General features: G+C 38.0%; 1 protein-coding gene across 1 annotated transcript in view; it reads right to left on the reverse strand.

The window, feature by feature from the left end:
* Window positions 1–24,471, reverse strand: part of Cerkl (ceramide kinase like) — a 96,252-nt gene that overhangs the window by 61,996 nt on the left and 9,785 nt on the right. The window contains exon 2 of the mRNA XM_028884599.2: window positions 1,969–2,211. Coding sequence (XP_028740432.1) covers window positions 1,969–2,211 — 243 coding nt within the window. The remainder of the gene's footprint in view (window positions 1–1,968; window positions 2,212–24,471) is intronic.

Consider the following 24,471-nt stretch of genomic DNA (forward strand, 5'->3'; position numbering starts at 1 on the left):
TTTTGAATACCTTCTCATGTTACTAAACTTAATTGAAATCTTTTGGGAGAAATATGAAATAACAGCTTTGAAAAAAATAACTCATGACAATGGATTCTTTCTAGTTACAAACACACTTTTGTTGTTGTTGTTTACAGAGAGATGAACCAAACACTGGCCTATGTATGGTTCCCTCCTCTTGAAAGGCAGGTCCTCTAAAGATCCCAAAGGAGCTGATGAGGAAGCAGACTTTCCCAGGCTTACAGCAGTCATTTCCGCTTATCAGCTACCAGCTATCACCGTAGGCCAGTGTGGGTCCGTATGAGATTCTGGATCAGTGCTGCTGCGGCTGGAAGCTCCTGACGTCACCATGACCTGCTTTTTAATCTGGTATCCAATGTTGTCATCCAGCCCCAAACTGTAACAACTACTTCAGCTACTTTTGCACTGTTCAACCTGATAAAATATTTAAAATGGGTCAATGGGAAAATAATCTCTAATCTCCAAATGAGACATTTTAAATAGGGAAGTTCTATACAGTTGAAGTGCGTGATACTTAAGACTTTTAGCATCCAGAATGTAAAAATGTCACTTCAAAATTTCAAACAAACTGAGTTCATTACTTGACATATTCTCACACACATACTGACATTAACCTTCAGAAAAATATCTACCCCAAGCTAGACAACTCTCAATAAGTAAAACACATAGCAAATTACAGATTATCTTTTTTTAAAAAAAAAAAAAATCTTATTTTCAAATGCCCAACACAGAAATGTACTTTGCTAGCAATGTGTAGATAGGAAGCAAGCTCAATAGAAATGTGACTTATGACAATAAAGATATTTCTAAAAATAATAGGGCTGGAAAGGTGTGTCAGCAGGAAAAGGCACTTGCCCTGGGAACCTGACCACCAAAGTTCAATCCCCAGAACTCACATGAAAGTAGAAAGAGAAAACCAACTCCTCAGAGTCATCCCCTGACCTCCTCATATGCACTATGGCACATACATCTACATTCACATACCACAAATGCACACATATATAGAAATAATAAAATTAAAAAATTTGAAAACATTATTAAAATAAATCATTTTAAAAAATTCTTAGGGAACAGGAGGGATGATGGCTCAGTGGTCAAAATGACCCGGGCTTGGTTCCCAGCACCCACAGGGTAATTCACAAACCTCTGTAACTGCAGTTCCCAGGGATCCAGTGCCTCTTGCGGATTCCATGGGCACTTTATATACATAGTACACAGATATCCATGCAGACACAGTACCCGTACATATAAACAAAATAAATACATGTCTTACTCAGAATTATTAAAACTTCATAAATATGGCTATTCAAAAGTTAATTTGGAATTCATTTTATAAGATTGGGATTACTCAGATGCCATGATCAAACAAGGATGCTATCAAAAACCTAAAAATAATACCCTTTGTGGATACTTGTACAAAAATGCTGTACCAAAGTTGTACCAAATTAATTCAATAGCATATTAAAAGAACTATATGCCATAATAAAGTGAGATTTATTCGTGAATGCAGGGACAGTTAAATACACAATTATCAGTCACTGTACTGTATCAATCACATCAACAAAATAAAAGGAAAATTATATGATTTTCTTAGCTGACATTATAGAAACCACCTAACAAGATGCAAGATCCCCTCATGATGAAAACAACAGGCTGAAAACAGAAAGACACTCTCACTGCACAATCAAATGTTCCTCTTGCCCAGAAAAGAAACTTGCGGTTTTAAATTTTTTTTATTTTTATTTTATATGTATGGGTGTTTGGCCTGCATGTGTACCATGTGCATTCCTGGTGCTTGCGAAGTCCAGAAGAGGGTCTCAGGAGTTAGAGATGGCTGTGAGCCACTGCGTGACCACTGAGCCACCTCTCCAGCCCCTGACATGAGATGTCACTTACCTATATCAAAGAAGCCGGTGTTCGTTAAAAAACCCTGAGGTGAGCACTTACCTTCCAGAATTTTCTTGAACTCTCTGAACCATATGTCACAGTGGTCTTCACTCAAGTTAATGAGATCGAGTGTAGAATCCTTTAATTTGTTTAGTTGTTCCTTCAAGCAGATGAAGAGGGTGATGCCCAGCAGAGTGCCTTTGCCAGGCTGCTTCACAGAACAGCGCCGCTTCAGCTTTACGGAAAATATGTCTTCAAGTTCTAGGGACTCTCCGCTGCCCAGCTGATGACACTTGGAACCACCTAAAAAGGAATTAAACTCTTAGCCAAAACCATTGCTTCCCCGTTTTGATGCATGAAAACTATCTGGAACCCACAGAACACAAATCACTTATGACCTTCAGAAACTTCAAAGCACCCAATGTATACATAAATATACAAAGAACCATAGACAAAACAACATTTTAGTAACAAATTAGCAGCACGACAGTGATTCCAAATACTGAAAAGGGAAAAACACTGACTTTGCTCATGGACATGACTCTGTGATGGCTTGTGAAAGTAGAGGAGACACATAGTACCTCTAACGTCACACGTGTGCATACAGCACGAAAGCAGAAAGAACTATTTAGGGGGAAGCAGGGGACAGCAAGAAGATGGTAGAAAGGATGGAGAGAAGACAGTGAGGGCAATGAGTGAGAAGGATAATTAAATATATATATAGTTACATTATACACATACATGACTTTGTATGCTAGCTTTAAATTTTATTTAAAAATAAAAAATACATGGGGTTGGGGACATGTCTCAGAAACTGACAGTCTTTGTTCTTATAGAGCCTTCACGACTCTTTACGACTCCTTAGCTCCAGTTCCAGGAGCTCCTATACCCTGTTCTGGCTTCTATGGGGGTCAGGCATACATGGGGATCCTATATATATGTATATATATATATGCAGGCAAAAACATTCATACACATAAAATAAAAATAATATTTTTTTAAAAATTAAAGCCGGGCGGTGGTGGCGCAAGCCTTTAATCCTAGCACTCGGGAGGCAGAGGCAGGCGAATCTCTGTGAGTTCGAGGCCAGCCTGGGCTACCAAGTGAGTTCCAGGAAAGGCGCAAAGCTACACAGAGAAACCCTGTCTCGAAAAAAAAAAAAAAAAAAAAAAAAAAAAAAAAAATATATACATTTTAAAAAGATACTTTAAAAATCATGGCATGGAATTTTTATGTTTGTCTCTGACTATGCGTCAGAAAATAATTGTGGTAAAGGAGCTTTTTTTATAAAGCTTACACTTACAGAAGTGATTATACTTTGAAACTAAACCTCTGTGTCTGACTGTAAAGAGTAGTAGAGACTGGTGCTGTGGGATGTTCTGTATGTTAAGTGTTTTGCTCTGATTGGTTAATAAATAAAACACTGATTGGCCAGTAGCCAGGCAGGAAGTATAGGCAGGACAAGGAGAGAAGAGAACTGTGGGAACAGGAAGGCTGAGGCAGAGAGATGCTGCCAGCTAATGCCATAAAAAGCAAGATGTAGGTAAGGTACCGGTAAGCCACGAGCCACGTGATAATGTATACAAAGAAGCACAGTTGTGTGTGCATGTATGGTTCAGGATAAGAGCCAACATGAGGAGTGCTAACACAAAGGAAGGGCAGGAGTTCTGGAGCAGCCAAAGGCAGAGAAAGACTCTTTCAGCAGTGTCAGGAGTTCCTGAAGCCTGGAAAGAAACTTTCCAGTGAAGGTGTACTCTGCAACTTTGATTGCCAAGACTTCCTTGCAAGTTTCATCAAGGACTGTGGCCTCTTCTCCTAACCACCCAATAAAGTATAGCCTGACTGCCCACTGAGCACATGGAAGCTCCTGGAAAAAAAAAAAAGAGGAGAAAGAGGAGAAGAAAAATCTCTTTTCTCCATGATTAGGCAGCAGGAGGATCAGGCAGACCCAAAGTCCATATTTCAAACCTGTCACTCTCAGAAAGCTCAGGTTTCAGGCCTGGCTGCAATGTAGTGCTCTAATCTGTCAGTGACTTAAGAATCAACACTCTCACAGTATCAGTTCCATGGCCTTTTCTCTGAGCATCCAGACATTGTATGTCATAGGAAATAAGACAACCATATTACGACAGTCACCACCCAAACTGATCAATAGAGTGAACCTGTTTGACCCAAATGCCTTTACAAGTGAGTCATTCACACACACACACACACACACACACACACACACACACACACACACACACACCTTTCCTATAGACACCCATCAAATAACCACTCTCACTCTGCTAGACTTTTCTCTAGTACAGACTTCTCAAACTACCAGTCTTAGGATGGATTTTCACATATAAAAGATCAAAGGACCTTGCATAACTTTCATTTCTGTAGGCTGTTTGTATCTGCATTGACTGTTTGGGAAATTAAAACTAAGACACCTTAAAGTACACAAATCCAAATGCTTATCATCACATTTGCTACTCCTAGTTATCCAGACATTCTGGTTAACTGCTTAGGAAATAAAAGACTTAATTGATGGTGGAGGCAGAGGGAGAACTCAAACTGTAATTATAGGCTATAGCATAATGTATTTATAAGATTCCAAAGAATCAACTTAGTCATTAGACCTAATGAAAAATGCAGACAAATATGTCTATATCCAAGAAGACATAATAGGAAAATAAAATCCCATACAAATTAGCATATTATATCTTTGAATAAGTTAGCAACAATTGATGCCAGAACTGAATGAAGGAGGAAAGCCATTCAAAATTTACTGAAAGACAAACTGAATAAATGGAGATACTTTAAGTTCCAATCTTGCAGGTTTACAATCTCACTTCAAGAATATTTGTTATACAACTTTAACTAAAATCTCAACAGAAATTTTTATGTTTCAGTGAGCAAGGAACCAATTCAAATGATTTGCAAGTTCTCTTGGACTGCATTACCTAGAAAAGGGTTCTACAAACAATGAAGACAATTGCCTGCCCTGCCAGGTATAATTTGCAAAATTGCAATAATTTCAATTCTAGAAACAGAAACAAGTGGATCAGAAAAATATGTCTGTGCATTTGAAAATTCACTAATGTGACAATGGTGGGATCTAAACTAAGTGGAAATGAGTGAAGGGTGGTTGAGAGCTAATTAATCATTTGAAGAGACAAAGCCCTATCTCATAAATTACAGCAATATTTCTAGATCAGAAATTTATATAACCTAAGTTTGAAATGTGTCAAGAATACCAAGACAGTCAGACAGAGAGATCAAGTTAGCCGGCCCAAGAATTATTTAATCATTTTAAATTCCTAAAGATTCATAAAGAAAAATCCGGAAGAGAGCAAAGGCCAAAGAGAGTCATTTGCAATACTTTCATGGAAAAGTACATAAAAGACTCAAGCAGGCATTCCACAAAAGAAGGAATGCAAATCGACCAACAAACATATGAAAAAGTTCAACCTAATTAGTAATCAAAGAAATGCAAATTTAAACAACAAGACACCACTCTGTGCCTTTTAGATTGGCATGGGATCAAAAATAAGGCTGGGTGATGGTATAACTAAAAGGAAGCAGCCTTGGTGCTGGCGAGAATGCGCAAATGGGTAGCTGTGGGGGGACATGTCGGGAGTATGTATCAAAAGATTTCCAAATGTTAATTGCAGCAGTATTCATAATAGCAAAACTATCTGAGGCCACGGTAGTGCCCTTCTGTTGGAGGATGGTAGATTAAATCATGGCTGCCTTCTGTAGCTCTTAATTGAACGAGTGTCATTGGTGTGTCCCCATCAAGAAAGACATTGACACTAAGAAGAATGAATGCTTGCAATAAAAGCAAATTACACAGTTGTGTGTGTGTGTGTGTGTGTGTGTGTGTGTGTGTGTGTGTGTGTGTGTGTAGGGGGGTGTTGATCCCGATAACATAATACTCAGAAAGAACCCAAGAAATAGCCACAGAAAACAGCTAACACCAGTTACCATCTAAGAGAGATAAGATCGGGAACATGAGATTGAGTTTTTCTTGTAAATCTTCATTAGCTTTGCCTTTCAGTAAACAGCAGCACACGTAATTTTACGTGTAGAAAGGAAAATATTGGAGGCATGATGGCTCAGTGGGGAAAGAGGCTTGCCACCAAGGCTGACAACAAATTCTGAGCAAGTCCTGAAAATTGTCCTCTGACCTCCACCTGACACCCTCACACATACACCCTGAAGGAAGAAAGGAAGAGAAGGAGGGAGGGAAAATGCTTTTGTATGCATGGTTTTGATTCAGGAATTTATTTTTCAGAGTTTATCCCAAGAGAATGAACAGTGACCACAACTGAAGTAAAAGAAAGCTCACCCACTCCTTGTTCAGATAAAACCTGGAAACAACTTCAATGTGCAATAATAGAATGTGGGTTTCATGAAACACATTAACATAGCAGAAGACTGTAGCACAAGTACAATTTAGCATTTTGATTAGACAGGGGTCCAAAAATGCATATTTGAATTCCGTTCACTTGGCTTTTAAATGTTTTTATCTTAAAGGCTTCGGCCTAAATGTTTTATCATCAAGGTAGGTGGTGCTTAGCTGTACCTTTTTATTTGTTGAAGTTTGTAAGCTATAAGCAAGAGATCTGCTGGCTCTGGAAGACAGAACACCAGCCTCCTAGATGTGAGGTTAATGAAGGTCTCCCCCACTTCCCTGTGGAAAGCCCTCGGGCTAGCCTTAGGAAAGGCTAAAGGTTCTGGAGACTATCTGATGGGATAAACTGAAAATCTTAGCTCATTATTTCTCCTCAACCTCCACTCCAGGACACCCTCTGGACACTCTCGGGTTATACAAATTATTTATAACACATGTGAGTAAACAGAAGAAAAGAAAACAATGTTGTAAAAAGAAGTGGCAATTCTATGAAGAATGACTACCTGTCTGCATCTCTGTAAGGATTATTTTAAGAATGACTTGGATTCCTTTTATTCTACAAATGAATCAGAAAAGGGCTTTTGAAAACGAGGAAGCTATTTTAAGTGCTGAACAAAAGGGTTAGATCTTAAATCTCTACTTGGGTTTCCTTCTCCTGAGGGGATGGGCTGCTTCACACTGGCCACTCCTGGGACAGTATCAATTTCTGACACAAGGAAAGCAAATGTTTTCATAATGACACGTGAAAGCCATATTTCCATGAACAACCTGACACAACCGGACTGTAAAGAAGAGCTCAAAGTAAAAGCAGAAGCAGCACTGGTTGCTTGGCATGTGTTTTAAATACGGCTTTACTCCCACCTTAAGGATACATGGTACCTTTGTTGGGGAAAACTCTGGAGTTATACTTTATTTATAATTCATGTTTGACATCAGGAGATACAAATACGGAAACGATCTACGGAGACACTGCTTTCAGGCTGCTAATGTTAGCTCCTCACACCATGTACAGCTCTGCTTGGTGGCATGTGGCTTATTATTTGAAATCTATTGGCTCGTTAGGATCATATTGGTTGTTGCTAGTCGCTTCAGAACACTAACTGTCCTCTCACATTACTTACAGAGATACTGGGACCATCTGTTCTTGCAAGGGATTTAAGTATGCGTCTATTGGATAGCACGCTATTTATTTAATTCAGTACCCACTTCCTATTGTATCTTCTGAGGGGGAGGGGGAGCCAATTTAATTACAGGGAATAAAGATAACCTTTCCTGGCAGGTTACCCTGTCACCAGGAGAGCAAAGCAGGACCTGCTCAAAGTGGGTTACAGGGGTGAATAAGGAGAGCAAAGCCAATGATACTTAAGGATATTGAGCAAAGGTTTAACAAAAATAGGACAGTGAGTGGCACTTTTAAAAATATGACTGTAAGCCCAGGGCTTGTCTGCATCAATCTTGGCACATCTGCCTGATGCGGACCGTAAACAGGATTAAGGCTGGGTTTATCTGCCTGGTGCTAATTGTGCTCATAGTTCCCGCACATGTCCACTTTTTAAAACACTGTCTGGAAAAAAAAAAAAAAAGCCAGCCAGCCTGCTGCATAGATGGCTCCCACACAACACCCTGGACACACACACACAGTGTATTAGATGGTTAGGCAACGTGACGCCTAACAGGTTTTTTTTTTCCTTTTTCTTTTTCTTTTTTTTTTTTTTTTTTTTTTTTTTTTTGGCTCTTCAGAATTACTTATCTAATCCCCTAATTAAAAATACAAAATTCTGTTTGAATACACCACATACTGAGATAAATCTGTGAAGCAAGGGACCAATAAATTTGAATACACTCTAATTGTAAGAAGAAAACACAATGTAATTGTTAATAATCAGGTTAAACTAGGGTTTAGACAAATAGGGCCGATCCTGTAGTTGACAGAAAACCCGCCTCAATGCATTGCTCTATTGGAGAATGTGGCAAAGCATTTGTTAGCAGAGATGCTCAAACACCTAAACACACAGGCATAGCAAAACAAAGCTATGGAGAACCAACATTCTTGTCTAGTAGAAGATTAGGAAACTTTCATCTTATTTTGAGAGAAAACAGAAAATTTCCAATCCACTACTAATCTCACATTTTTACTAGATCAAATTTAATATTAATGATTATTTTCCTGCTTGTGGGTTTCTTCCAATTATTTATTTCTGTCAAGTGTAAGCACCTCAAATATGTCTCTTAAGATTATAAACATTTGAGGCTGTAAAGACATTTTTGCATCAAGTTCACAATGAACTAATGAAAAATCAAGAAAATTTAAATATTCTTCTGTTGCTTGGGTTTTAAAATACAGATAAAAATGCCAATTCTTTATTGAGAACAATGCCCACAATGTTAGAAGTGAAATAATTAAAAACACAGTCTATATTTAATCATAATTATCACAAAAATGGCATTAGAAAATATAGCATTGGTAAAAAAAAAAAAATAGGCTATGACTCCCAGTCCCACACAATCTTCTATGCTAAAGCTATTTCTTGATATAAAGTATATTCATGTTACAGATACCTTGGCCAGTTCTGAGATCAGTTTCCTCTAAATCTCTGCAACACGAGAATATTTCATTTTTCTTGACTTTTCATAAGAGACATATTTGAGGTGCTTAGACTTACAGGATGCACAGGTGCAAGAGAATTTCTGTTCTGTTAAAGATGGTAGTTCTCCATTGTCTGCCATGTTGGCATCTATACTTGCGATGAAAAACCAATAGTGGTTAAATGCCTGCTTTGGGCAAGACTGCAGACAAGACCATTCAATGTGACTAATAAACACCCGCATTCTCCACTGGTGGTTCTTGATGAGGAAAGAAAGCTATTTATTAATTTTTAAATCATGTGCCAGGTATACATAAAGCACCGCTGCCATGAACAAAAGTGATGGTCCTCTCCAGAAAAGCACAGATACCACTTGAGATGCTGCTGACCTTCCCATTTATCATGAAATGCCATCTCTACATACGAGACCAGCTGACTGGGAATGTATCTCAGTGAGTAGAATGCTTGCTTAGCATGCATGAAGCCCTCCCTGGGTTTGGCCACAGCAACACATAATCAAGGTTCATAGTACACACATGTAATCCCAACACCCAGGAGGTGGAGGCAGAGGCAGGAGATCAGAAATTAAAGGTTATCCTTGGCTACAAGAGTTAAAGGCCAGCCTGAGCAAAAGACCGTCTGACCAGGAAGGCTGATGGCATTTGGACATAGCTATTTTTGCCCAGTATTCTCTGGAAAATGAACAAAGCAAGCCATAGAAAACAATGGAAAGCACTGTCTATAATAAAATACAAGATTGTGAGGCTATGACTCCAGTCCCACACAATCTATGCTAAAGCTATTTCTTGATATAAAGTTTATCTCAAGTTTTCTAAAAGGTATATGTTCTGCAGTGGGCTTACAGCTTCCCATCTTAATGAAATTTTCTGGAGAGGCTGGCAAGGATTATTAGTACATCTGACTTTTAAAAAGTAATCTACAATAAAATAAAATCTAAAACCATAACACAGGAGCCCAGTTTTCCAAATGGTCATTTTATAAAAATCGTGTATGAATAATTGATGTGTTCAAACAGCAGAATGAGATAAATGAATTGAAATCGCTCAGATTCTACATGGTAACTCACCTTTAAGGAACCAGCACTTAATGTTTTTTTTTTTAATTAAGAATTTGTTTATTTATTTTACATACCAACCACAGATTCCACCTCTCATCCCTCCTCCTACTCCTCCCCATCCCCCATCCCCTCCTCCAAACAGGTAAGGCCTCCCATGGGGAGTCAGCAAAGCCTGGTACATTCAGTTAAGTCAGGTCCAAGCCCCTCCTGCTGCATCAAGGCTCTGCAAGGTGTCCCACTATAGGTAATGGGCTCCAAAAAGCCAGTTTATGCACCAGAGATAGATCCTGTTCCCACTGCTGGGGGCTCCTTAAACAGACTAAGCTATACAACTGTTTTACTTATGCAGAGGGCCTAGTCCAGTTCCATGCAGGCTGTGTTTTGCTACGGTTTCAGAATGATGGTTACAGGGAATATAGTGCTTTCCTTTCTTACACCTGAGTGAAGCTGGATTTTCCTATACACATCAACTAAAACAAATATTCGCAATAGACTGAAGCAGTAAAGGGAGAAGCCAATGCATTTCTTATTCCACCAGATGTTAAAGAGATTCCCAAAACTGTCTTAAATAGGTAAATAAGTGTGTTATTTATATTAACATGTAGTAGGCTTACTACTGTCATATATTCTTTCCTGTGATGTTGAGGGTCCAATCTAGGGACTTCTATGTGTCAGGCAAGCACTCCACTGCTCAGCTATCGCTGCAGACCGTTCATTCGTATTTTAAAATGTCTTTAATTTTAACACAACAAAAATAAGTGAATTTAACTTATATAAATAACATCTCTTGGTGGTTTTCAATAATTTAGCTTAGCCCCAAATCAAATTTTGGGAACCTTTGATATGTGTTAAAAGGACACGATCTAAACTATATGCTTCGATCTCTTGCCACTCTGTATCAAACAGCTATAATTTCATTGTTATTATTTGTTGATTGAATGGGTTTCTATGTATTTTATATATAGAATCTGGTGAACTATAATAACACTTCCAATTTATAGCATGACTTTATGCAACATGATCAGGCTTTGTCATTACTACAGGAAGGACACTCAGGTGCCACTTCTGCTGGGACCATTTATTGCTTACCTTATTGTCTTCCTGTCTGTCTACTTGTACTCATTCCTATGTCACTTTTATACCTCTCCCTTAATGGAAACACTGATAAATCCAAGGGTGGAGGGTTCTACAAATGACGCTAACAGAAGATATAAAATTAATAGATTCACTAAAATCTCATAATCAAGCTAATTCTTTGGCCTTATCAGTTCATATATGTTAATCAAGTTGTACATGCTGGTAACTGATATCCCACCAGACGGATCTTCTGTGAGCCCCAAGAGAACTCACTCTGCTAGCATGTCCATGCCTATCCCCATCTATACTTTCTGTGTCCTAGCACTTCACTCGGTGCTTCAAAAATAGGTCAGTCTCTCAATAAATGCTGATTGTAAGTGCAGTATTAGCAATCAAATGAATCTAATCCCACTATGCACATGTCCACCTCCGAACCTTTGCTCCTTCATTTCCTGGCAAATGGAAGGCCTTCTTGAATCTTATCTCTTCAAACATTAACCAACTCTCAGAGCCCATTACCCCATTATTTCCAGGAATATCCTTCATTGTTGAATCCTTCTAAATTCTACAGTCTAGAAATAGTCAAAAGTCACACACCAGAAGTTACTGGTAGCATTCCACTCATTTTCTGTACTTGTTTTTCATATTAATCAAATGATTCCAAACTTATGCCATAGTTATAGCTAAATTAGAATATAGCAGTTTAAGGCAAACACAAATGCTTTATCCTTTGATTTTATATAGTTGGACACTTATGAATTCCACATGCTTCTTTTCTATATTAAAGTGCTATTATTTTTGTACTTGGAACTTATAGGCAACCCTCTATTTGAGAATAAAGTTCCTTGTGTTTTTGCCCTTCAACTCGCTAGACCGGGACCTGGGACAACAAGGATAATGTCTTCTGTTAGGTTGTGTATTAGCTACTTTCTCAACACTGTGACTTGATGCTTGATAGAATCAAATCAAAGGAAGTAGGAGTTGTTCCGACTCACATTGTGGAGAACACAGTCCACTGCGACAGGAAGACATGGGGGTATGTCACGCATTGGCTACTTCAGATCCGTAGTCAGGAAGCAGCAAAGAGATCATCTAGACAGAAGTCACCTGGGTTATACCATAAAGCCATCTACCCCACTGCCCTCCAGTGACCTACTTCCTCCAATTAGGCCCCACTTCCTGAAGGTTCCACAACCTCCTCAGTGTCTCCACCTGGGAACCAAGTGTTGAAACACATGTGCCCATGGGTACATTTTACATTTAAACTATAATGGATTCTGAGGAAGGGAGTCTAAACGTGGGATTGGCACTTAGTCAAGACACTTCCATTCCACAGTCCAAGCCAACTCACTCTTCCTCCTTCTAGAAGACCTCAAGGCTAGTCATACCTTCTTTGCTTTCAACTGCAACATTCATGTCAACCACTGTGATACCAGTACAAGCTAGTTGTCCCTGGGACTTACAGAACTCACAGTGAGGCCATCATAGACCCTTTTACTTTATCCAAAAGCCCTGCTAGTTAAAAACACTGAAAGACTCGATATATCCACTTCCATGTAGTTTCACTCTTAAGACTCTCACTTGAGCCTATGAAATTATCAGAATAGCTAGATATTCACTTCTGGACAACTTGACTCCTCCCAAGCAGATCTGAGTTGTTAGAAGGCAGCAGACCCATTGCTGGAGAGATAGAAGAAGTAATTTTTATCTAGAGGACAGGACTTAGAACCACAGTGCTATTCATCTACGGACCAAAGTAACCAGGAGCAGGATGCCAAAATCCTGACCAGGAGTTAAAGGCTAGAAAAGAGGCATGAGCAGCCTCCTGAGACTTGCTAGGAGCCCCTCTCACTAATACCAAGGCAAAACTGTGGGTGAATGGACCACTGTGTGGCTAAGGTGGAAGAAGAGAGGAAGGATGAAGGAACATTAAAGAGAGATTCCCAGGAGCCACATACATTGAACATCCAAAGCAAACATTAAATTCACATAATCCATGATCATATAAAATATTTATAAACATTTATTTACTATCTGATTAGTATATGCAAGCCTAAGATTTATGGAAACAAAGGCAAGGGAGAAGTAATTGAATTATAGCTTATCATGTTATTTTTAATCCAACTTAATATTCAAGACAAAGTTCATGTTTATTTTTGATATGCTAAGCATTTTCATGATATGAGATTTTGTTTCATTTCTACCATTAAAAGCTTATCAATGACAAGCATATTTGAGTTTTGATTTGTTTCTGACATTAAAAAAAGTCAGGAAAATATAATATGAATGATTTATTAAGGAAGAAAAATATCAGAAAATTATAAAATATAGTCAAATTCACCAACACTGAATTATTTTCAGTTTCAGCCTAGAAAAAAAAAAAATTTAATGAAGTAAATATATGTTAATAAAAACTTTAAAATAAGCTTTACATGTTAAGCTTATTTTTATTTATTTTATTTATTAGTAAATTGGTATAATCTAGACTCTTACCTACATAAACACGTTACCTGCTACCCTCACATTTGAAATAAAATTACATTTTAAAGGTCATTTCAGAATGAAACTAGAGGTCAGTTTTTTTTTTCTTTGAAAAGTGCTTAACGAATTTAAATAGTCTAGCACTAAAAACAAGTTTGATGTTTTTAAATTAATCCTACATGCATGATATTTATACAATGTATTTCATTAAAACAGCTTTAAGATAGTTTTTTTCTACTTTCTTTTATATAATCTCTACCACACAGCACAAGAGGCTGACACTAAAGATAGAAGCAAGAGAGTATTGCTTGATAATGTGAAATTGTTTAAAGAAAGTAAATACTCTAGATCACATAATTTTTTGGTACCTGTTTGGCTGGGCTATGCAGCAAGTGATGAACATAAAATGGCTGATAGGGTTTCAGCCAGCCATCTTCTCCTCTGGGCTGTAATACTGCTGTCAGTTTTTTTAGAAAGATAAATTTGATATCAATACGATGTGACACAACTGCATCAAACCTTAATTTCACTCACAGTGAGAAGTCACAGGATTAAATAACACTGTGCAGTCTTTTAGAAAAGTTTATTGCTTCCAGATGGATTCAAGTTTCCCTTCAGCCCTGATTACATCTAATATGCACAGGGTGCCAACATTATAAAGGACAGAGTCAAAAATATCATTTATATAGATAGCAAGGGGCAGGTGGGGGAACTCTTGTTTTCTAAATAGGTTCTAGGACTCAAGTCTTGACTACTTTAAAGAAATAATAATAAACAGTAAAATGTGTAAGTGCTATATTATTTAACTGTCTTGGATAATGGTTTTTCTATGAAAAAGACAAAAAGGAAAACCACAAATCTACAGTAAAGTAGCCATAAAATGACTCCTAGCTCAAGCTGCATGCTCTTTCCCCCATGTGGGGTTGTGCCATGTGTCACACCACATGGGGCTTGCTACCAAGATGCCCACCTGTGCCTGTGGGGCTGAAGAGGCTTTCATTTCACTAACAAGAACACTACTAAATATAAGCCACTGCAATCAAAAATAATGCTTTCAAAATACTGACCTCACATTAGAACCTGCAGGCTGACTTGCCTCTTATATTTACTGTTTGGTTTTATTTTCTTATACAATCCTAGTATCACTACACTAATGTTTGTTTATATCTCCCACAAACAAAGTGCTCTCCCATAATATTAAACAAGAAATAAAGTTGCAAAAATAAATAAATAGCCGATAGATAGACAGACAGATAGATAGATAGATAAAACTGTATCCACTCTAGCTAGTCTTTGAGAGAGCAAAGAAAAGATAACTTCTGCTTGAAGAGGGACTTTCGCCAGTAGATCAGGAGTCATCCTCAAAAATACAGCAAAATTATAATAGGATTTCTACTCTTCTGCCTCTCTTAAGATGCTTAAAGTGTTCTGAAAAAAAAATACTGTGCAAATACTGAAGTCAAGTGACTATAAATAGCAAACAATTTATTATGTATCCTTAAAACAAATAAGCAATTTAAACCCAACTATGGTCCTGAAGCTGGAAGAAAGGGGAAAAAAGTATAATTTCTAGGAGTACATAAAAATTTTGCAGCTGAAGAAAGAAGAGTGATTTTTATTGTAATTGCTACTCATGTCTAACTCTCTCTAGTGAATTGTCAGCAGAAACAAGACAAATATCACTGTGATAACTTGTTATCTTCATTTTCTTTAGAGAGAAGTAAATTTCTTGATGTAAGGGATACAAATGAATGTTAAAATGTCAAGTGAGGATTAAATTACTCTCAGATGTGATTTACAGTCACATGTCAAATCAATAACAGATCAATAAGAGAGTTCAACTACTTACATTACAAGGCACTAGAAGACATAATACATGAGTCATTCATCGACATAAAATCCATGAAGTATTTCTGATATTCCTAATATTAATAAATGCTTGCTTAACTACCACTAAATTGCATTTGTTTGCAATAACGGTGAGCTATCCTTAAACTGCTCACACCATCTTCAACAAAACACCATATTTAAGTGAGAAGTGATTTGCATGTTTATATGTACATATTAGAGGTGTACATGTTTGCATATAAATGCAGATACTTATGTATGTGTGCATATGCTTGTGTGTGGATATGCTTGTTTATGTATATGCATGATTGTGTGTGCATGTACATGTGTGTATTTGTGTGTGTGTGTGTGCTTGTGTGTGCTTATATGTGTGTTTAGGCCAAAGGATGACCTTGGGTGTCATTCTTTAGGAGCTGTCCACCTTGTTTTCATTGTTGTTGTTGAGATACAGTTTCTCCCTGGAACCTGGGGCTTGCCATGTAGACTAGGCTACTGGGCCAGGCTCTGGAGATTCTCCTGTATCCGCTTCCCCATTGTGTGGATGACAAGCATATACCATCATGCCCAGCAATTTTACATAGATCCTGAGGATAAAACTCAGGTCCTCACACTGGTACAGCATGCACGTTACAGACTAAGCCATCTTCCCCAGGCCTAGAGTTTACTGTTTTAAAACTAACTTTAAATTATTGGCTTAGAAGAAGAAATACTCATAATGGATCAAAAATTGAGAGATGCTTGAGACAAGGATCATAGAAATCCTCACATTTGTAAACTCTTTACAGACTGAGATCTCCCTCCTCAATCTAGACTCAGTAATGTTAATGTTTCATTCAAAAATACTAATATTTGATTATAAGATGTTGTCATGGGCCAGTTATGTTAGACACCTTACATACACCATATTAGCAAGTATTTACATCTTAATTCAAAGCTAGCTCCCTGGGTTTCCTGACTGAGCAGCTGTAAAAGCCCTGTGTGAAAAAGCACATTAGGGGTATTTTTGAAGAGTCAAGATGTGGTAGACACTTGTGAGAAAGCGGTAGGGAGATACAACATGCAAATAGAAAGGTCAGAAGCTGGTTTGTGACATAGGAGTATTCAGACTATCCTTAGGGTTTGGGATTTTACCTTCATTGAGCAGAAGGATTATGCGATCTGATGCACAATTTTAAAGTAACATCTAGTGGCTTCATAGAAAACACAGTGGTGAGAATATGACTAAAGAGAGCTGAGTAACAACAGCGGTACAAGACTCCACAGAGTCTGACAGTCATGGAGTGAAAAAGAAAGAGCTGAAGCTAGATATTCTCTGAGTAGTTTGAGGTGAGAGAACTAGAAGGAGGGATCCTTGACCCCTAGAGTGCACCTTTGGGGGTTACAGGAGTGGAGTTTTTGTTGCATAACACAGGAAGTTTGAGAAGTCTATTCGAGATTAGGAAGGCAGTTAGTCCATATTATTCTGGCATGTTTTGCATAACTTGCTTACTAATATAATGGCTAGCTTACATAAACTCTGAAAGAGTTTGGGAGTATATTATTAAAGAATCCTCCAGTCTAGATTTAAAGAAATCATCCCAATTGATGTTCCCTCTTCTGAAATGACTTTAGCTTATTGTCAAGATGACTAAATAAATAAATAACCAAGGAAGCAAATAAATAAATATATACATACATGCATACATACATACATACATACATATATACATACATAAACAGACACACTCTAACCAGGACAGTTATTCAAATTCAATCATTTCAAAATGTTTCTGTAAGTTTCCTTTACTGGGAAGTTCTGCATCTATTCCAAACCAAGATGGAATGGCTAATTTCTAGACAAACACTGATGATCATGTGGTACAGTTGAAATTTGCTTACAGTTATCTGGTTTCATGGTCTTGAGATTTTTCATGTAGATCCTGGATTTTGTTTTGGAAATACACACTGGCTGAGGAAGAAGGCATTCTCACACTGTGGTAATGGACCCCAGCTGCTCTGACACCACTGCTCTGAGCACTAAGATACTACATGAGGTAGCATGCCAACCCGAAAATGTGCCACTCTCCTTATTCATCACCGTGGCTTCTCAGACATGTGAAAACTATGTCATAGCAACAGAGGTGGCTTGGTTGCTAAGATTTTGAATCCAGGTGATGGCCTATCTGTAAGATGATTATCAACAACAAAATACAGGCTGATCATCTAAAATACACAAAAATAAGACACATGGCACAATTATGTCAGAATAGCCTTATGGTATAATAAAAATCTGTACCGGAGGCTTCATTTATTTTCAAAATAATTTTCTGGGAAAAAAACAAACAATTCCACATTTAGGTGATCTTGATGCTGAATGGATCCATAGATTGTGGCTATGGACAAGCTGAGATATTTAAGCCTCACACTCTAAAACCAACACAATTAACTTCTAAAATGTTGGTCAGGGTCTTTGTAACTTTGCATCTTCCAATGTTATAAAAGGTTCACACAGTAGTTCTCAAAATGATGTCTAGACAATTCTTCTGTGACACTAACCTAAGAGGATGTGTTGTATTAAACAGGAGAGGGCAGAGAGGGTGCACTGACTTGGAATCAGAGGGAAATAAATGATCAAATGCCACAGACACCTATGTTGAACATGTCATAAGGCCAGAGAACTGCCGAGACAACTCTAGTCAAGGAGTTACTGAGGTACTAGAAGATCAGAGATGAATTCAGTTGTTTAATAGGATTCTTTAGTGGTGGACTTCCTAAAACAAAACCAAGCACAATGACAGCATCTCCACAGGCCATCCCCAAACCTCAGCATCAACCTTTTAGGCTTTGGTGTCCTCAAAAGGTCTTTAAAAGGTTGTAGAAAGAACTCTCCCCAACGTAAAACTTAAACAATGAGGCCTCTTCTCTGTCTTTTAAGGGAATGAATGAGCTGCTCTATACTCAGGTTAGTGTATTTTAGAAGAACTCTTACTGTTTCTCTAAAACACGCAGTGTGCAGTTACTGCTTACACAGGATTCTTATAATCTAGCCTGAGTAGTTATTGCTGACACCAGCAAGGTAGTGCCCTTTGTTTGCCAAATTTTTGTTTTCCTAAGAACCAATTCTACTTCATAAAGATATGTTTCCAGGATACATATAATTATGCTGCATATAACATCTGTTGCTTTGTATTTCCAGAGCCTCACAGAGCCAAGATAAGGATGAGGTTCTAAGTCTGTGTTAAAGGGGAAATGACTAACAGAGTAAATGATTTAATACTCAGAGCAGCTACTTAAGAGAAGGTTTGAGCAAACGACACAGTTACTTTTCACTATGTTCAAATACAATTAAGTCATCTGAATTATTCTGTCAGATTATTCTCAAATGGCTATTGCATTGTTTTTTAGTATCACGACTTGTTCTGATTCATCTTTCCTATGATTTCATATAGGAATCTAGGGAACCTTGTACTTGGGTGTCTTCCAAAGTTAGCCACCTGACATAAGAAATCACTTCTGATCAAATATAGCTGGGGAAAAAATACTGGCAGACTATTTTCTAATATTTCACCCTCAGGTGCTCACTGGAGTCAGGTAACAGCACGGCACTGCCTTTGAAAATGTAGGTCAGAATTCTGACTGGGCTCAAATGTGGCTTCCTCAGATCTGAATGACACAGAATGTCCACCTAGGTCACTTCCCCTCATTGCTGTTTAGTGGTTTAGGTGTAGAATCTTGTAGCCCTATGTAGAATTAGGTTTAGAATTGAGGAGCTCCACAAATTTTGTAACATTCAAAATAATTATTTACTGGTAAAACCTACATCTAAGACTTAGAGATAAGGGAATACTGATTTTGGTACCAAAATGCAAAATAAGTATCTAATGAATAAGAGGGGACCAGAGGATAATCTGTATCTGATATTACCAATCATATTAGTAATCAAAGGCAAAGCATTGTAGTTCGAAGTTCACACTTTGCTAAACATTTACATGAACAAGGGAAGTTATGACAATGCTAAAAGCACTCAAGTTTTTTTTTTTTCCTCCCATTTCTCTAGTCTGTACAACCAAAAGATTTATGTTCGCCCTGGATTTAGAATGATCAGAATAACCAAGGTCCTCAGAGCCTATGCTGAGAAATACTAGCTTTATTTCATTTGGGAGCCCACAACAATGCTTATTTCTCGTTTTGTTTGTTTGTTTATTTTTATGTACTTTTAAAGCAAGTAACACTAGCTAGCTGTTGTATTAAAATCAAGATAAGCCTTACCTCACAGGAGTAAAAGTTACTTGCAGAGTTGGAGAAGATTCAAATACAATTTTGTAGTAGACTCACCCAGTATGGCTGTATGGCCTGGAATTCATACAACAATGCCCAATCACCACCCAGTGAGACTGTATCTGAATAGGGAGAAGTGACGCCACTAGCTTTTCTGAGGGGAGTCTCAGGGGAGAACTGGTATCCTTAGAAGACAGACATGATCTCTTGTGTGCTCTCACTCTCTCCAGACATAGGGGAAAGGCCATGCCAAGACATAGCCAGAAGGCAGCTTCCCCACTGTGAAAGATATGTCATTAGAAATCAAACCTGGGACACCTTGGACTTCCAGCCCTAGAAGTATGAGCAAGTCATGTCTGCTGATTAAAACCATCCTGTCTGTGCTCCTTTGTTAAGGCAGCTCCAACTAATTAGTAACCCATCTTCCTTACCTTTTCCCCTCATTAATTTCTTATTCCACAACATTTCAAAATTGTCTTCACTGGGTGATCCATTGTTTTATCATGATACTGAAACATGGCAGCCACACAACTCGATCATTTCCCTCCTTTTGCTCTAGGTTCCAATACCTCCCAGTGTGAGTGCTGAAGAACAGTCAATACCAAAGAGGAAATACTTTAAATATATGGTGAGTTTATTATTGATTCTAACATCCAAGTTATACTGAGAGGCCACTGAATTATTTTAAGTAGCAATTCATCAAGATAGCAAGGGCTGCAATACAGTCTGGTGACACAAAGATTAAGGTAACTAAGAACTTGTTTAAGAAGTGAAAGTATCATTTATGATATGACTCACAGTGTTTGCCAAATGGGTCAAGTTGAAATCTCTTGAGTCCTTGATATTTTGAACCCAGATTTCCACTGTGTTTTTTGTTGTTGTTGTGGCTGTTGTTTTTGTTTTTTTGGTTTTTGGTTTTTGTTTTGTTTTTTAAAGTCTTCTACTAGAGCAAGAGTTTCTGAGCTTCCAAATCCAAGAGCTCCTACACTGAGTTTCTAAACAAGTCTAGCCTGCAACTAAATGGATCTGTAGAGGTGCATCATAGCCCCAAAGTGACATCCTAGAACTGTAGTCCCTCAGACCCCTCAACTCATGCTTCTTTGCCCACAAATGCAGTCCTTTCCTGATTGGAGGGCTGAAGGAAAGATGAGGGAGTTCCTAGATGGAGAGACTCTGCCTTGTGCAAAGTATGCCCCCAATTTTAGGGCACCCACCTTCAGAGGCTCATATGTGAATAACTTTCAAATCTCATAAAAAGACTCCATGGTGTAGAAAAATGAAGAAGACTGGGGTTTATTCTGCATGTTTCCCCTAAAATCATCATGGTCTGATGTTTACATTATGATTTTCCCTAACCCTTTCTAACCCTTGCCAGTTTAAAGGACTCTAGCCAGACATCTGACATACAAAATGTAAAGTACCAAATAGAGCAGTAATAAGGTAATACATATATTGTGGTAAAAGGATTAAGTAAAACCAAGTAAATAAATTTTAGATACATGGATAATTTAGTACAAAATAAGCATGTTGCCATTTAAAAAGTGTTTCCATGGCTCCACTGCTCTTACCCAAGTTTTGTATCTTTGCCTTTTAAATTTAAAATAGGTATTGACCTTATTTCCTCCTATATCATCATTCATAAACTTTAAAAAGCATTATTAAAATTCAGTGCTTACGAGGACCCTTTAATTTGGAAATATTTATTATCCTAAGTCCCAACTAGATTTTTTTCACTTATACATAGGGATCAGAGAGAAAAAAGAAAGAAATCCAATTATTTAAAGCAGTAATCCCTTAACACTAGGATTTTGTTTTAATTATGAAGAGTGTGTCTTATTAAAAACAAAACAAAGGCTGTCCTTTAAGGGAAGAAATCTGATGTTTCTCTAGTGAACATGTAAACAAGACTTCCTAAATAATGCTTAAACAAATTAATTTTGCTTTTCTTCTATTTCCCATGGTATTATTGGATTTTTAAAAGAGCATCAAATAAATAATTACAGGCCCACCTGCTCAGGGTAGCTATAAGGCACTACACAATCTTAATGGGAATATGTTGCTTCCTATTACCCCCATCCTTATGGACAGCACAGACAAGATTCACCATGTTGAAAGCTAACCAAAGTGTAGGAAAGAAGGATTCATTGAAAACAGCTAAGTAGTCTTTTATACAGCAAATACCACTCTAGATACACAACACCTGAAAACCCTTTCCAAGAATGTGTCCCCAAGTCTTCTCACTCCTCAAATACCTTGTGTGGGGGAGATGGTTCAAAGAAGTAGATATGAGAACATAAGCCCTGTCTACTCCTCAGGAAGCAGGGAGTCACTGGGAACGTCTCTAATTCAGTCTAGCTTCAGTTGTACATGGAGACAAACGAAACCACAATTTGGGAAAATGATATTCCCTTTGGATTCTTCCCACCAGCCCACTTAAGCGGTTGAGTGTAAGGCACAGAAGGCTGAAGCAGATCCCTATTTCTCAAGGGACACTCCAGTCCCTGGCTCTCCTATTTCAGGTCCAGATGAAAAGCTACTCAGGCACTCAGCTTCACTTGGGTCTTATCATCAAAACCAACTCTTGTGGAGATCCTAGTCCAACCACCCCCTGCCCAGTAGAACTGAGTTTTTGATGAGAAGCCACACAGACGCCACCGCAGCCAACGGTGAGCCACTAGAGACAGGCAAAGAATGTGATGTCAGCCAAGTGGTGGCAAGCCATGGAACAGAAGGTTATTCTAATGATGTAAACCACCCAAGGGGCAGATAGGGACCTAGGGAAGCCAGGGCTACCCAATGAACATGGAGATGTAAATGATGGCACTGCTGATACCCCAAATGTGAAAAAGGCCAGTGGCGGAAACAGAAAGGCGATCAGCCGAAAATAAGAGTGCACTTTTCCAATCACGTTAACACATGTTGTGAACAGGACCATAACCACTATGTGTGTGTGCTTTATCAGGTTCAGGTTTAGTGGTAAGTGTGTAAGTGTAGATGACACATTTAACTAATAATGTCCTCTAATAAAATAAGATGGAAAGTCTATTCATTTTCCAGCAAACAAACAAAAACAAGAAACAAAACAAGGGCACATACTACTATTCAAAGGAAATTTGGGATTTTCATTTCACCAATAGTCTAGATTCACTTACATGCCACAAAAAGATGCCATATTTCCATCTTTGAATAAATATGATCTATAAATAGAGGAAAACAGAAGATAAAGGGAAATGGGACCAAGGGGGAAAACAGAGATTAAAAGGAAATGCCAGTGTAAGTTCTGAATTCCTGCTGTTCTCCAGCAAGGCTGGAGCCAAGAGCCTGAAGGAAGGGCCCCTAGGCTGTCAGTCAATGACCTCTGCTATCTACAAACTAGTCCAGTGCCTGTGAAAACAGATTTCAACAATTGCCAGCCTTTTCACTTCCGTTTCCTTTGCCTGACCTTGCAAATCACCAAAGACACTAAAAAACACTAGCAATCCAACAAGATACGAGCTAACCAAAGCCAAATCACTACTAAACATATGTGTTGTCATGTTTACAGAACAGTGTCATGTGTGATAGAAAGTAATCTGCGGTTTCGAATTAGGAATCCTCAAGGATCATTTATTTTCAAATGTCAATCAATGACACAGTTGGAAAAGCAGTCACAAAAGGGGCTTTTTAAAATACCATGTGTAGGTAGTGTCTATCTCCTAATTATGAGATAAAAATGCTGGCTCAATTTAATTTTTATCAATATACAAAGCATAAACTGAAACTAACAGTGGAATATTATATATTTGTATTTAAAATGTAACTGAAAAACTCAAAAACTTAAAAAGGAAACAGTAGATACCACCACAAAACTAGCAGATGTTACTTAGGGTCATCTGTACAAAAACATAAGCATATGCTAAAGAAATCTGACACTATCGTGGAATCAGTTGGTGTCTAAAATAATAGCAGCTCCTTATGTCAATGTGGTAATATCCGTATCAAATGCACAACGCATCATGTTGCAACAGTGTATGCAGACAAAAGAGCATGCTAGCAGAGGTAATGACCAGGGTTCTAAGTTGGAAATGGAATACAAGGTTATTTCCAGGATGCAATATTTGCGGTGAGTTGAAAGCTATGCATGGTTTGAATTTTCAGAGTTGGCATTTCACCAATCTTACTTTGACTTTTATAAAGGCAGAACAGACCACATAGCAGTGTCTGAGTTTGTATACGGACCCCCAACGTTGTTTTATTTACTCAAGAATAGGTACTATTCTTGAAGCCAATGACAATACTAAGTTTAGAATATAAACAAGAATCCCTTTACCGATGGTTTTAGTGTGGTGTCCATATCTATGGGCTGAGCAATATGTAACTACTGGCTCAATATCTTAATGTAAAGAACCACACAGCCTAAGAAGTGCAGCATCTATTTCAACACAGAAGGCTGAGAACTTCTATGGTACTACTTTGGGTATAGTCATATCACCCAAAACGAAGCAATGAGTAATAAACACAATGGATACTAAGTAAATGTGTTGAATAAGGACTTTAAATACTCAAATCCAAAAGGCATCCCATAGCTTTCCTTGTTAGGATTCATGCTGTACCCCTTGGGTTCCAGAGCACATCATTTCCCACACACAACAGGATGCAAAAGTCCTCTAAGCACCTGAGATTCTCAAGTACCAAGATGACTCCGGGAAAAAAAATGTTGACCCATAAGACATTTGTTTTCCAAGATGTTTCTAGCACCAGAGTACATTTGGTCCTGATGCAAAGCTTTCAAACAACCTAAGAAATGATAGCTCTCTTTAGCTTAGATACTAAAGACATTTGTTTCTTGAAATATG

The sequence above is a fragment of the Peromyscus leucopus genome, chromosome 4, assembly GCF_004664715.2.
Source record: "Peromyscus leucopus breed LL Stock chromosome 4, UCI_PerLeu_2.1, whole genome shotgun sequence".
Classification (NCBI taxonomy): Eukaryota; Metazoa; Chordata; class Mammalia; order Rodentia; family Cricetidae; genus Peromyscus; species Peromyscus leucopus.